This window comes from Delphinus delphis, chromosome 7, assembly GCF_949987515.2.
Source record: "Delphinus delphis chromosome 7, mDelDel1.2, whole genome shotgun sequence".
In the NCBI taxonomy this organism is placed as follows: domain Eukaryota; kingdom Metazoa; phylum Chordata; class Mammalia; order Artiodactyla; family Delphinidae; genus Delphinus; species Delphinus delphis.
The window spans coordinates 3,640,095-3,652,664 of record NC_082689.1 but is presented as its reverse complement, the minus strand read 5'-3'; the positions used below and the strand labels follow the sequence as shown (position 1 = coordinate 3,652,664).

At 48.6% G+C, this 12,570-nt stretch overlaps 1 protein-coding gene across 1 annotated transcript in view; it reads right to left on the bottom strand.

Moving 5' to 3' along the window:
* COL6A3 (collagen type VI alpha 3 chain) overlaps nucleotides 1–12,570 on the bottom strand; it is an 86,150-nt gene that overhangs the window by 23,531 nt on the left and 50,049 nt on the right. Inside the window, exons 18-31 of the mRNA XM_060015871.2 lie at nucleotides 12,449–12,493; nucleotides 12,276–12,329; nucleotides 11,756–11,818; nucleotides 11,092–11,157; nucleotides 10,604–10,657; nucleotides 8,371–8,406; nucleotides 7,709–7,771; nucleotides 7,152–7,214; nucleotides 5,765–5,827; nucleotides 4,814–4,876; nucleotides 3,331–3,381; nucleotides 3,106–3,141; nucleotides 2,563–2,625; nucleotides 1,245–1,307 (exon numbers count right to left, since the gene is read on the bottom strand). Of these exons, the coding sequence (XP_059871854.1) occupies nucleotides 1,245–1,307; nucleotides 2,563–2,625; nucleotides 3,106–3,141; nucleotides 3,331–3,381; nucleotides 4,814–4,876; nucleotides 5,765–5,827; nucleotides 7,152–7,214; nucleotides 7,709–7,771; nucleotides 8,371–8,406; nucleotides 10,604–10,657; nucleotides 11,092–11,157; nucleotides 11,756–11,818; nucleotides 12,276–12,329; nucleotides 12,449–12,493 (783 nt within the window). The remainder of the gene's footprint in view (nucleotides 1–1,244; nucleotides 1,308–2,562; nucleotides 2,626–3,105; nucleotides 3,142–3,330; nucleotides 3,382–4,813; nucleotides 4,877–5,764; nucleotides 5,828–7,151; nucleotides 7,215–7,708; nucleotides 7,772–8,370; nucleotides 8,407–10,603; nucleotides 10,658–11,091; nucleotides 11,158–11,755; nucleotides 11,819–12,275; nucleotides 12,330–12,448; nucleotides 12,494–12,570) is intronic.

The following is a 12,570-nucleotide window of genomic DNA, read 5'->3' as shown; positions in this document are numbered from 1 at the left end:
TGAGACCTCGCAGACGTGAGGGCTGTGGAGCTTCCCACCAAGGAACAGCCCGGGGCCCACAGACGCATGACAGAGAGAACAAGGTGGGCCCTGACTGACCTTGATCATTTACAGGATCTCCCTATAAATTTGATTTAACTGCTCGAAGAGCAAAGGAGAGACTTTGAGGACAGAAGTGTTTCCCCTGTAAGATAAATAGCTCCATGCCCTGGAATCCAGGATACTCATTGCAAATCAACGTAAATCACACATTTGAACTTGAGCCTAAACGCTGCTTCTCCAGAGAGAAGAGCCGCCTTTCCCCTGCTGGCTTCCTACATCCTGTCAGAGGAGGGACCCCCAGGAGTCACTTAGCTACCCTGAGGCTCCAGGTCTAAGCATCCCGGGATTCCACCCCAGGGATACATTCGTGGCTGCCCTCGGCATCTCATCCCAATGTGTGGCCACCGAGGGTCAAGCTGTCACCTCATGGGCTAGCCAGCATCTTTCCATCCGGTTGCCCTGGCTCATCTGTCCCCCACTGCAACTGGACTAACCGTCTACCGTTAAAGGCTCCTCTCCAGATTCAGCACCTGACTCTACCATCTTCTCCTGGGTTCAACCAATCCAACCCTCTAACCTTTCTTTCTAAGGATGATTTTTCCACTTCCTGAGTTATCTTTTCCATTCTTCTGTGAACCTCATCAATTTCAATGTCAGGAGACAGTACAGGAAGAAATTCAAGCAAGGAAACAAAGACATTCATGATGAAGGATATGGAAGGGTTGGAGAAAGGTACCCTCCTGGCTCTAGGTCACTAGTGGGGTTTCAACCACAAATCAGTAGCTCCCTTGGGGATTTTATAGACCAAAGGGAATCTTCCCCAAACCGAGGTCTATACTATACTCCCTCCACAAGATGCAATCAAAAGGTATTCAAATGTGTTCTCTTTAGTTTGTCCTCAGCAAAAACCTCAAGCAAACCTACACCAGGAAATTGTAAAGGCAAATTACGATACACCCTAGATTATAGAGTTCCATGTGAAACTTGCTTTAAAATTTTCTTGGTACACTAAAGCTCAAAGGCTCTTTTCTCCACTGTGGTATCAGAAGGGAAGTGGTAAAAAAACAAACAAAGAAACCACAACAACAAAAATGCAGACAGCTCTTTTGTGAGGAAAAGAGATAGTGGAAAGTTTTCAAGGAGGACCATGTGTAAGGCACCCAGCCCTCGGGCAGCCTGATTGGAAATGGGTAGGTACTCACAGCTGGTCCTGCGTAACCAGGGTCTCCCTTCTGTCCAGCTATCCCTGGAGGTCCTGAATTTCCCTAGAAGCAGAACAAACATTGCTCAATTGTGGCAGAAGATGGAGACTTCCCAGCTTCTGCAGTTGGAAGGGGTGGTGGAGATGATCTTGTCTAATATCCCCCATCACCACAAGGAATCTCTCACTTTAAGAGACCTTAAGTGTCTCCAAAATTCAGGTAAAGGGACAAGTGGCCCTGACAAAACTGATGTGCATCTCCCACAACTCTATTCTCTGGCAGGTCAAGGTGAGATAGATGCTTGCTGTGAACCTTTAATAAGACCACTATGGACGCATAAGAAAGCAGTAACTGACAATTAATTAGCTCACTTTTCGATGTAGATAACCAATCCAATGTTTTAAAACTCTACCGTGAGTAAGAAATGATCTAGTTTGAATGTCCTCACTGAGAAAATTAACAGGATAATTACAATGAATTTCACTATATTTTAAGCTAAATATAACTGTTAGAAGCCTTTACCCGATTCTAGGCCACAAGTTGCTAATTCAAGACTCAGGGCAATCTTAAAAGGATGAGTAAACATCCACTACGGAGAATAATCCAGAATGAAAAGTAGCTTAAGAAAGAGGAGTCTGGGCTTCCCCTGGTGGCGCAGTGGTTGGGAGTCCGCCTGCCGATGCAGGGGACACAGGTTCGTGCCCCGGTCTGGGAAGATCCCACATGCCGCGGAGCGGCTGGGCCCGTGAGCCACGGCCACTGAGCCTGCGCGTCCGGAGCCTGTGCTCCGCAACGGGAGAGGCCTGCGTACCTCAAAAAAAAAAAAAAAAAAAAAAGAAAGAAAGAAAAAGAAAGAGGAGTCTTTTCATGGTGGGGAGGCGAGAGAATACATGGGCTCAGCCTGGCTTGCCCCTGAACTTGGAACCCTAGTAAGCACTTCGTGCAGCTCATGAGATCCTGTCTCCACACCATCTGGCGGGCATGACCAAATATGTCTGCGCAGACTTCTGATGTCATTCATTGTGAGACTTGAGTCCCCCGGCACCATGCGCGGAGTGGACCGTGGGCTAGTGACCTTTGAGACGTATTAGACGAGGGGGCCCTCCAGACCTCCCTCTAAAGGGAGCATGACCAAAGGAAGACAGCACAGACACAACCACAGGGTGTCCTGAGTACATCCCGTCTAAGGTTTAGGATTCCTCTACTCCCACCCCATACTATCTCTGGCCAGGTTGCAAGTGAAGAAGGGTAACTTTCAAAGAAGCGATGGAGTCTTCAGTGCTCAGACCGGCTACCAGGAAGGTGCAGGCAAACTTACCCTTCGGCCTCTGATGCCTTTGGGTCCCAGAGCTCCGTCTGTCCCCGGCTCACCAGGATTGCCCTGGGAAGAGAGCCAGGAAGCAGCACATTAAGCTCTGAGAGGCAGGTCTAGCTGAGGGTCCCTGGGGGCCTCTGGACCACACTTCCCAGCGTGGCCAAATGGCTAATTTTGATGGATTTTTCACCAAGTTACCGGCGCAGCTGCGGCATTTGCAGACTCAGTCTAAGCTTCCTGAACTTGGACTTAGAAGTTACATTAATGATAACATCATACAGATTATACTAGCATCTTAAGGTTCATAAAGTATTTTATTGCAGTGCCACTTCATTTAATCCTCACGAGCACCATGACAAGGGCATATTGTCATCTCCATGTGACTGATGAGGGAGTGTCTTGGAGAGGGTGGGCCTTTCCCAAGGTCACTTGATTAGTAAGTGTCTGACTGAAGACTAGACCCAAGCTATGGTGACCTTCAGTCCATGGTCACATCAGACTCATCCTAAAACAATGATGCTGTTTACCCCCTAGGGGAATATTTACCTTTGGTCCTGGGTATCCGGGAAATCCTCTTTCTCCCTATAAAAAATAAACGACTCAATATTTGATCCCAACTTAAAATCATCTGACAAATTATTCTCGAGCAGAAAAAATATATCCGTAGCATCGCCAAGAGAAAAAACTCACTACATTACAATTCAATTTTGAGAGATAATTCTTTAAAAATACAGCATGTCAGAAGTTCAAGAATCCTCGGCAGACACATACTTTTTTGCCTCTGCGTCCTTCACTGCCAACTCCATCTCGTCCGTCATCTCCCTAAGAGTGGAAAGACAGCGTTACTGCAGGTGCCCCTGTCAGGCACACCATGACCTTCTTTTTCTAAAGCCCTGAGTAGTGGGTCTCTGTGTCCCTGGAATGTTCCCAGATCAAGGTACAGCTCAAGGAAGAGTTCCTAGTCTTATCCCACCCTCCAGTGCAAATAAGACCGTGTCTATACTAAAGAACTACTACAAGCTGTTGGTGAAGATGCTGTTTGGATGTAGACTCAAAGACGCATGGAACCAGGGAATCTTAGAGTTGATCGGACTCTTTGATCTATGCATATATGAGTCTTTGTTTCTACTTCAAAGCAAGAACGCAAGACTCAGTCTTGCACCCTCCTGAGTCTTCTGTGCTCAGCCCTTACTCCCCTCTCCCCGGTGCCCCTTCCCTTCCTTCCAGGTCATGCCTCTAGACTGCCTTCCTTCCCCAAACCTACTTCCCTGTACTCGGAGATCTGCCCCTATCACTCTGTCCTGGGGGGCTTTCCAAACTGGACACTGTTGATCATTTCAAAAGAATTTGCATGAAATATACATTAATGTCTCTAAAACGTGCACAGAACATGCTCCTTAGTTAATTTACAGTTTTAAACAGCTAAAGAGCTGTTGGCCCAAATTTATAGAAACAGAATCAGGAAGAGATTTCATTCAATGGTTTGAGTAGATTTTAAAGTCTGGTTTTTTTTCCCCTCCGCTTCTGAGACAGTAATAGCCATGGATTTTTAAATTTCAGTTAGCTGTAGGGAAATTACAAACACAAGAAAAGTATTTTCAAGCTTTGGGGTTGTGAATCAGATCAACCTGGTCCACTTAATGTAGTTTTTAGGTGTAATGACTCATTTTACAGAAAAATTCCCAATGTACTGGAGATTTCTTTTTCCTGGATAGAAACGTATGTTACAACGTTATTGCAAGACAGCAGTTAGGGTGTTTTTAAATAACTTTTTAAAATGAATCCTCAAAGTTAGAATTTCCATTGCTGGGATGTCTCCTTCAAAACAAACCGTTTCAACCTGAATTGAGATCTTATCAAAGCCCATTCCATTTTAAACCAAGGACATTTATTTCTTTGCAGAAAAGCTGCATCTAGTTGAGCTCCAAAAGCATTTGCAAGACCTGAAATGAAGGTGGTTCAAGGGTCAGTAAACCACCACATTCACTTCTCAGAAAGAAATCAAGAAAAAATGTCTCTATTCACTCCTCCTCCAGTGAAATAAAAATTAGTTTGAAACTTATAAGCAGCAGGTTTCACTATTTTCAATCACATCCCCAGTAATATAAGAAGCAGCTACCAAGCTGTCTCTTTGTGGAACCAACCCAAGTTGCAGTGACAAAGCCCAGCCCAGCACAAGGCCACATCCCCCTGCTTCCTGAGCACCTCAGCGGAGTCAGCGGCAGCCTGGGCCCCGTGCACGTGTTGATCTTACCGTCTCCCCACGAGGACCCCGGTTCCCGATGCTTCCTTTGGGTCCTGGATCTCCGGGCTCGCCCTAGACATAAGAAACAGGGCTGAGACACCTGTGGGTCTGGGACGATTTAAAATGTGATTCCAAGCCCTGCACTTGTTCTGGGTGACATCATCGGTAGGGCTGCCACAAGCTGCTAACTTCACCTTTTAGATTTTGATGTTAATGATTTTTTAAACTGCAACGTCCACATGTGGACTCCTGGAAGAGAATCCAGGAAGGCTTCTGTTTGTTCTTTTCATCATCATGGCACGGGGACGTGCCAACGGGGAGGAGAGAGAGAGACGGGATAGAGGAAGGCGTGGAGTCAGCAGTGAAAGCCAGTGGCCCCACGAGGGGCGGAGAGGCAAGGCTGGAGTCACATGAACACACTGCTTTCCCCAAGAAAATGCTGCCTCTCAGACTGGTTATGCTGAATAGTCGTTCTCAAGGCTCACAGAAAGGCAGCCTGCATATAGCAAGCTGCTGTTATCCAAAGCAGCCGGGCTCTGGGACCCTTGGGTTAGCTGCACGTGGCCAGCCGGGCTGCTGTGCACAGCGTCAATATCTGGAGAATATTCAGTGCAATACGGAAGTGGTCCTAGTGCCGCTGGTGTGCTCCAAGGGCCCTGGGGATGCTGAGCTGTCCTCACAAGCCTGTGCTCGAAAAGATAGGGCAGTTCAGCAGCGGCTGGCAGTTCTGGTTATGAGAACACAGGCCGACCCACTGCACACAGCCCATGGGTGCCCTCAAGGCGGGGACAGTGATCCCACTGGTGCAGCCACTGTCCACAGGGGAGGCCTGGTGGAAAAGACCAGAGGGGAGGAGAAGGGATATGCAAGCCAAGCAGCTGGACAGACTGACAAACGAGGGAGTGGTGACATGGTGTCTGGCCAGGCCCAGGCCTGGGGAAACACGAGCTCCAGACAAACCTTTCTTCCCAGGGGCCCGGTTCTGCCACGTTCTCCAGGAACACCTGAGGTCCCTCCGCTTCCCTGGAGCATGAGGAGAGGAGAGAGTCAGTGAAACATTCACCCTCTGAGCCAAAGCAGCGGAAGCTCGCCTCCCGCAAGCCCCACCCCACCCCCTGCTGCTCCTGTGTGGAGGTCAGATCCTGCAGCTCTCTGCCACTCTCAGCCCTGGAGACCCCAGTGCAAACGTGCATGGAGATGGCTTGTGCAAACCTAAAATATGAGTGTGACCAGTTTTCACAGGTGTGCACACGTCTCAGTAATTAACGTTCACCTCCTAAGTTACCGACTAGGGGACAAACACCCGGATTTATACGGCTTTACCTCCTCTCCCTTTCCACACCTCCACAACGAGCACCTGACTTTACAGGTTTGGAAACCTATACACACTTTCTCATCGAGTGAGTGAATAAGTCAACAAAGGAACATAGGTCTTCAAAAGCAGTGCAGCCTGCAGAGCCCAGAAATGACCCTGACAGATGCGGCAGATCCAGGTGGTGGCAGCTGTTTGTACTGTTAACTATTTGAAGAGCTTCAACTCACCCGTGCACCATCTTAAAGTCTTGACTAATCAGAGCTTAAATAAATATTTAAAACGAAATAGGTATTTATCAGATTTCAAACTTGGGAAGGACTTTCCAAGCAAATAGGGGCTCTCACAAAGTTCCTACTTCCCCTGTAAAACATTCTTGCGCGTCTATGTCGCCCCAGACCAGTTCATTGCCAGTTTATTAGTCATTTACTAATTTCTGTAACAAATTATAAGATGGCTCCCTGTTCCTAGTAGACCCAAGGGACACCAGACTGTGGGCACCCGGTCCTAGCTCAGCTACACCACGTTTCTGCTCATCATGGATAACAGCCAAGATAGATGTTGATGTTTGCATTGACAGCAAGTTTAAGGGACATCTTCCATGTCAAACTTGAGGATGGGGAGCTCCTTACACAAATACCAAACTGCAGGGGCAATTTCCAGGGGCCAAATATGAAATAACACAGAGTAATCTGAGAATTTTGGTCGATTCATCTGATTTTCTGCAGATCCACCCTAAGACTTCTGCAAGGAGGCCCCTCCTTCCTTTGCTCACCTCCAGGTGGCCTATGTTTGGAAGAGGCAGCACTGGGACTTAGCCCCCGGAGCATCAAGAAAAACGCCCTCTAACTTCCTCAGGGTGAACGAGCCAGTTGCTCCGAGGACTGAGGTTGGCCCCAGGTCTGTGCTGCCAAAGAATGGGGCTGAGGGGTCTGTCTCCTGTTCCTCCCTTCACGAAACATGGAACTCTCACCCTGCTGGGGCAACATGCTACCCGTTTAGCTAAAGAGAGGGGTGGGATCAAGACAGACTTACCCGAGGTCCGAGAATGCCTTGTTCACCGATCAGGCCTGGAGGACCGATGGGACCAGGAGGACCCTGAAAAAGTAAAATGCCAACGGAAGTGCCGTGTGGAGGTGGCACACCATGACTGCCATAGTGTCTACACAACGGAATATCATTCCACCATGGAAAGGAACCAAACACTGACACCGGCTACAGCATAGATAAACCTCAAAAACCTGGTGATGAGTGAGAAAGCCAGACACAAAACCTATTACATGATTCCATTCATATGAAAGGCCCAGAATATGCAAATCCACAAAGACTGAAAGGAAGTTAGTTGGTTCTCAGGAGCTGGGGGAGGGGCATGACCGCCTAATGGGTACAGGGTCTCCTTTGGGGGACGATGAAAATGTTTCGAAACTAGATAGAGATGATAGTCTTGCAACATTGGGGATGTGCTAAACGCCACCTTAAAAGATGAATTTTGTGCTCAATTTTGTAAAAGCAATGGTCACCTCAATTTTTTAAAAATGGTAGGGCATCTGGGAACATGTCACAAGGCACGCAACCACACCGGGGGTACTGACCTGTGCACCTCTGGTCCCCTGCTCTCCCACAGAGCCCTGCTGGCCGGGACCGCCCTTGTTGCCCTTTGAAACAAGAGAAGATGGAGGGAAGGGTCAGCCCTCTGTTCTACAGTCACATCTGCACAAGGGTGCAGGGAGGCAGTCACAGCTGTACCAGGGGTCAGAAGCGAGAGCGCCATAACTCCAGGGAGAGACATTCAGTACTTGGAGCCACTTTGCACTCTTAGGATCGATTCTCACTCTTCCCTCGCCTTTTCCTCAAGATGTCTTCATGACATGAAGCTATTTGGGACCCAAACCTGTCTTGCACAGGTGAGAGGACAGAGCCACCAAGACAGGTGACTTGCTGATGACCAGGTAAGTGGGCACATCGCGGGCAAGAGGTCCCCAGGACGCTGCCTCCCCAATCATCTCCTTTCCCTTCTCCCCTCCCCACCGTCACTTTCATTTTGATAATCATTTCCACCGCCATCATCGCTTCTGCAAGTCTTATAGAAGAGGCTACATTTAAGGAGACGGTAGAAAAGATGGGAGCTACAAGCTTTGATGGTGAAGAAGAGAGTAATTTTTAACTTGTGGGTGGGGTGGGGACCCTCTCCCCTGAGAGCACACAGTGACTGACATTGTGATGACAGCAAAGAGATGGTGACTTTGAGGCTTACCTTAGCCCCTGCTGGTCCCCTTCGGCCAAAGCCGCCCTGAGGAAGAAATCACACCAACGGTGAAAGGGAGGCGGGGAGGCTGGGGGAGGCCAGGCTCCCTGGGACTTAACCCGCACCTTCACGACACCTGCTGGGCCCCAGACACTGTGCCTACCCAGCCCAGAGGAAACTCTTGTGAAGGGACACCTTTCCTCCGGCACTCCCCTCCTGCCCAGCCCTTCCACGCTGCCCTTGTCAATCCTCCACATGGAAGGTTTGAGGACGACTTCAGACCTGCCAACCAAAATAAGGACCCCTCGGGCTGCACGGCCCCAGACAGTTTCAAGTAAGGAATGTGAATCAGGAAGGTCGACCTGTCTATTTTTCTTCCATTTTCCTAACTGGAGGGAGAGGTAAGACGTTAATTATAATGGAAGGGAGTCCCAGACTCTCCACACTGTCCCGGCCAAATATAACACACACTCGGTTAAGTAAAGTATTCAGCGTGGGCGTATGTGAACCTAAAAGCCTGGCTGTACTTGGTCTGGGCTCATGACTTGGCAGTATCTTCCCCGATGCTCCAGAAGTGAACCTTAGTTCAAATAAACGTGGGCTCGCTCTTAAGTAATCCATGAGTTCCCACCTCAAGGTGGCTTCCCCTTCAGTGGAAAGGTTTGGGGTGGGAATCCATCCTGGATATATCTTCGCAAGGTTAGGGGTTGAATGCTGGAGCCTGTAAGGCACCAGCCTGTTACAGGCCTGGCCTATCTTCTGCATCAACCCAGGAACCACCTTCTCTTCACCCAGTGAACAAGCCCCATGATCTTCTGGGGCCACCCTTCTGCCCTGCTTCACTGTAATGGCAGCTTCTTTAATGGAAGACCTTGGCCTCCTTCCAGGGATGACACATGGACAAGAGGGGGAGGGGCGCGGCCAGGCCACGCTCCACAGAGTAGCAGTCTGCCTGCCCCTTCCAAAGGGGACCTCACCGAGTATGACCAGAGGCCACCTGTGCTCAGGCCACGTGAGGAGTGAGGTAGCCCAGGGGAAGGATGCCTTTCACCTGGGCGTGAGCCTGGTTTAGTGATATCCTAAGGGAAGACAGCCCTAACTTGACCACACTGATTTCAAACCCAAACTGGCACCCTGTGCATAGAATTAACACGAACTGTATGCCTGACTGTATTTTAAGTCTCTTCATGGAAACAGGCTTTGGCTCTACTCACGAACTAAGTTGTTCAGCACATAGTAACAATGGAGTGTTTTCCTCATGTTTTTTTTTTCATTGTAGAAATCAACAGCATTATTCAAAAATAATACTCAAAAGCTTTTAAGATAGTATTTTCAAAATTTACGTTTTCTTCTGAATTTTCAAAGCAAGGTTATGCCCATAGTATATCATTTGCCTGGGGCCGAGAGTCATTGCTTTTAAAAGCCCTTGTCAGCACACACCCTCTGATCGCCCACTGCAGATCCCTAACCATGTGACTGCCATGGGGGAAAGGGTTGAGGGGGCCCCGATCTGGCCCTCGTCCCCAGCCAGGTGCTGAGCAGACACCTTTCTCAGGCACCCACCAGCGCCCTGAACCAGCCGTGAGAATTTACAGACTTCCAGACACATCTCCTCCCAGCTAGGAGGTCTGAGCTCCGTGTAACCCTGGGCCCTGGAAGCACTCAAGCAGCTTCCCAAAGATCATTCATCTCCCTTTGGCTTCAGCAATTCTTCAACAAGACACAAAGACGAAGCGTGCACTGAGCGGTCTACAACAGGCATTTCTGAAACGTCTTGAAAAAGCAATTGCGAAATGCAATTCACTAGAAAATTGACTCTGGTTTCACTGCTGGAGTTACAGCAGTACGAGAAAAACAACTATCCAACAAAACAAACACACACCCCATCAGCCTCCCCGCCCTTTATCCCCTCACTCCCTCTGTATTTGTGTTTCTGTTTAGATTTTTTTAAACATTCAGTGGGATAAAGCCCGGCCAAATATTCGAAAGCAGCAAAGATATTACTTTTAAAAGCGTCTATTCAGTATGTTTTGGAAGGGGAGGGAAGCAGGCCGGGGGAGTCCAGAGTGAATGATAAGAATGAAGGGTCTGCAGAAGCAGCAACACGTGGGGGACAATGGTTTCCGAAATGGCCTTAAATTCCCTAAATAAAACGTTGCTGAGCAGCTCTGCCCCAAAGGGTGTCTAGCAGAGTTAAGTAAATATCACCACAGAGCCCCCGCAAACCCCAAGAGGCACTCACGCTTTTCCCGGGTTCTCCAGGCGCGCCAGACACCCCATCTGTCCCAGGGAGACCCTGTCATGGGAAAGAAAATTAACGTAAGATTCTCATCTGCAAAGAAGAACTTGTAGCTCAAATATCACACAAGACGCTGGGGTAAAGGAATGGATATACACAGGGCCAGTCGCACACTCTGGGGGTGCCTTAGACCCAGGTGCACTCTGCTCCCCACAAGGCTCAGGCATGATGAGCACTTTCTGGAAATATCTATGGGGCACAACTCTGCCGAGAGGAAGCCCCTCTTGGGAGGGGCTGTTGCTGTTCCTCTTGGAGACTCCTTTGCGAGTATGCACACTGGCTTCCCGGGGCTTTCTGCTCCCAACCTCAGCCTTGTACATCCACAGCCTTAAAGACCACGTTGTGGCCTCCGGGGCTGGCAGTGAACCAGCTTGACTTTAGTTTCTCGGGCTCTCGGCACAGGGGGAGTCTAGGTACACAGAGTGCTGTACCATGGGGCCGATGTCTCCGGTTTCTCCTTTGGGTCCTCTCTGCTGGCTGTCCTGTCCTGAGTTACCCTGAAAAGAGAACAGGTCGGGGAGTAAGCCACGTGTGCAGGGAAAGCCACTGCTGCTGGGTCAGTGACTAGGAAAATATTAGTGGTGGTCTGAATGCCAGTCGCTTTGGCCACATCCCATCTCCAGATAACGCCTGCCGTGGGGTCAGCAATCACTCTGAGCCCCAAACTGGGGGGGAGATGGCTCTTCCTCCCCCCGGGAGAATGGTGGCCAGGCTCGCTCTTGCCTTGTCCTGGTCTGGACCAGAAGAGGCTGGCCCAGCGATGGTCACTTGTTGACAGGTTTTATAGACCCATGAAGCAAGAAAAACTGCAAACTCTTCCCTTTTCCTAAAGCGAACTTAAAGTGTCCTGAGACCACATTTTAGGGAAACTTCTCGGGCCTTCACATAAGAGGCTTTGCAAAGACTTATCTTTGCAGCGAGAGGGCAAAGACATCTCCAGCCATCCCAAAATTCTAAGAAAAGGGCAAACCACATATTTTGCCAACATGTTTTAGAGCAATTTCAAGAGTAAAATTCCTCCTTTCAACCCACTTCTCCCCACAAACCCTTTCCCTGGACTCAAGTCTCAAATCGGTGACAAGGATTTCCCCTTACCGGGTCACCTCTGATCCCAACATCCCCTCTTTCTCCTTTGTCTCCTTTGGGTCCTTTGTCACCCTAAATGAAAACCACAAGCAGAGACTGAGAATTAGATGAGTTTCACACAGTTGTCTCACCCTCAAAATTGCATTCTTCCTTCCAATCACAAACCTTAAAAAGAACAGTGTTTCAGCATTTGCGTTTACTCATTTTCCATGAAGGTAAAATTATTTCCAGATACTTCAGGTAACCCACAAGTATTTATTGGGGACCCACTCTGTGCCAGGCGCTGGGGATTTATTTCAACAAAACACACTCAGTCCTTGCCCAATGGGACTCTCCAAACAAGAAAAATATAATGTAAATATGTCACAGCTGACAAGGGACATAGGAGATGCCAAGGATGCACCCCAGGAGGAGGTCAGGGAAGGCTGCCTGGAGGAAGTGGTCTTAACATACACAAGTAAAAGAAATAATCCCTAAGTGAAATGTTCATAGTTTTTCCATGACAGTAACAATGCAGAAATATACTTACCCTTCTTCCTGCATTCCCTTTCTCTCCAGAAATACCAGGCAATCCTTTGTCTCCCTGCCAAAGACAATGATAAAATGTCATTCCTGGCACAATTTCTACCACAGACTGAGGTGTTAGTCACTGGAATCTTCAGGACCAAAAGTAATTTGCACTCAGAGTCCAAAATCACTTACATCTTCACCGTCAAGACCATCCAGTCCAATTTCTCCTAATTCACCCTGTGAGGGGACAAGACACACAGGTGAGTGTAAAATACGGCAAAACACTGGGAAAGTTTTAAATATAAAAAGAAAAG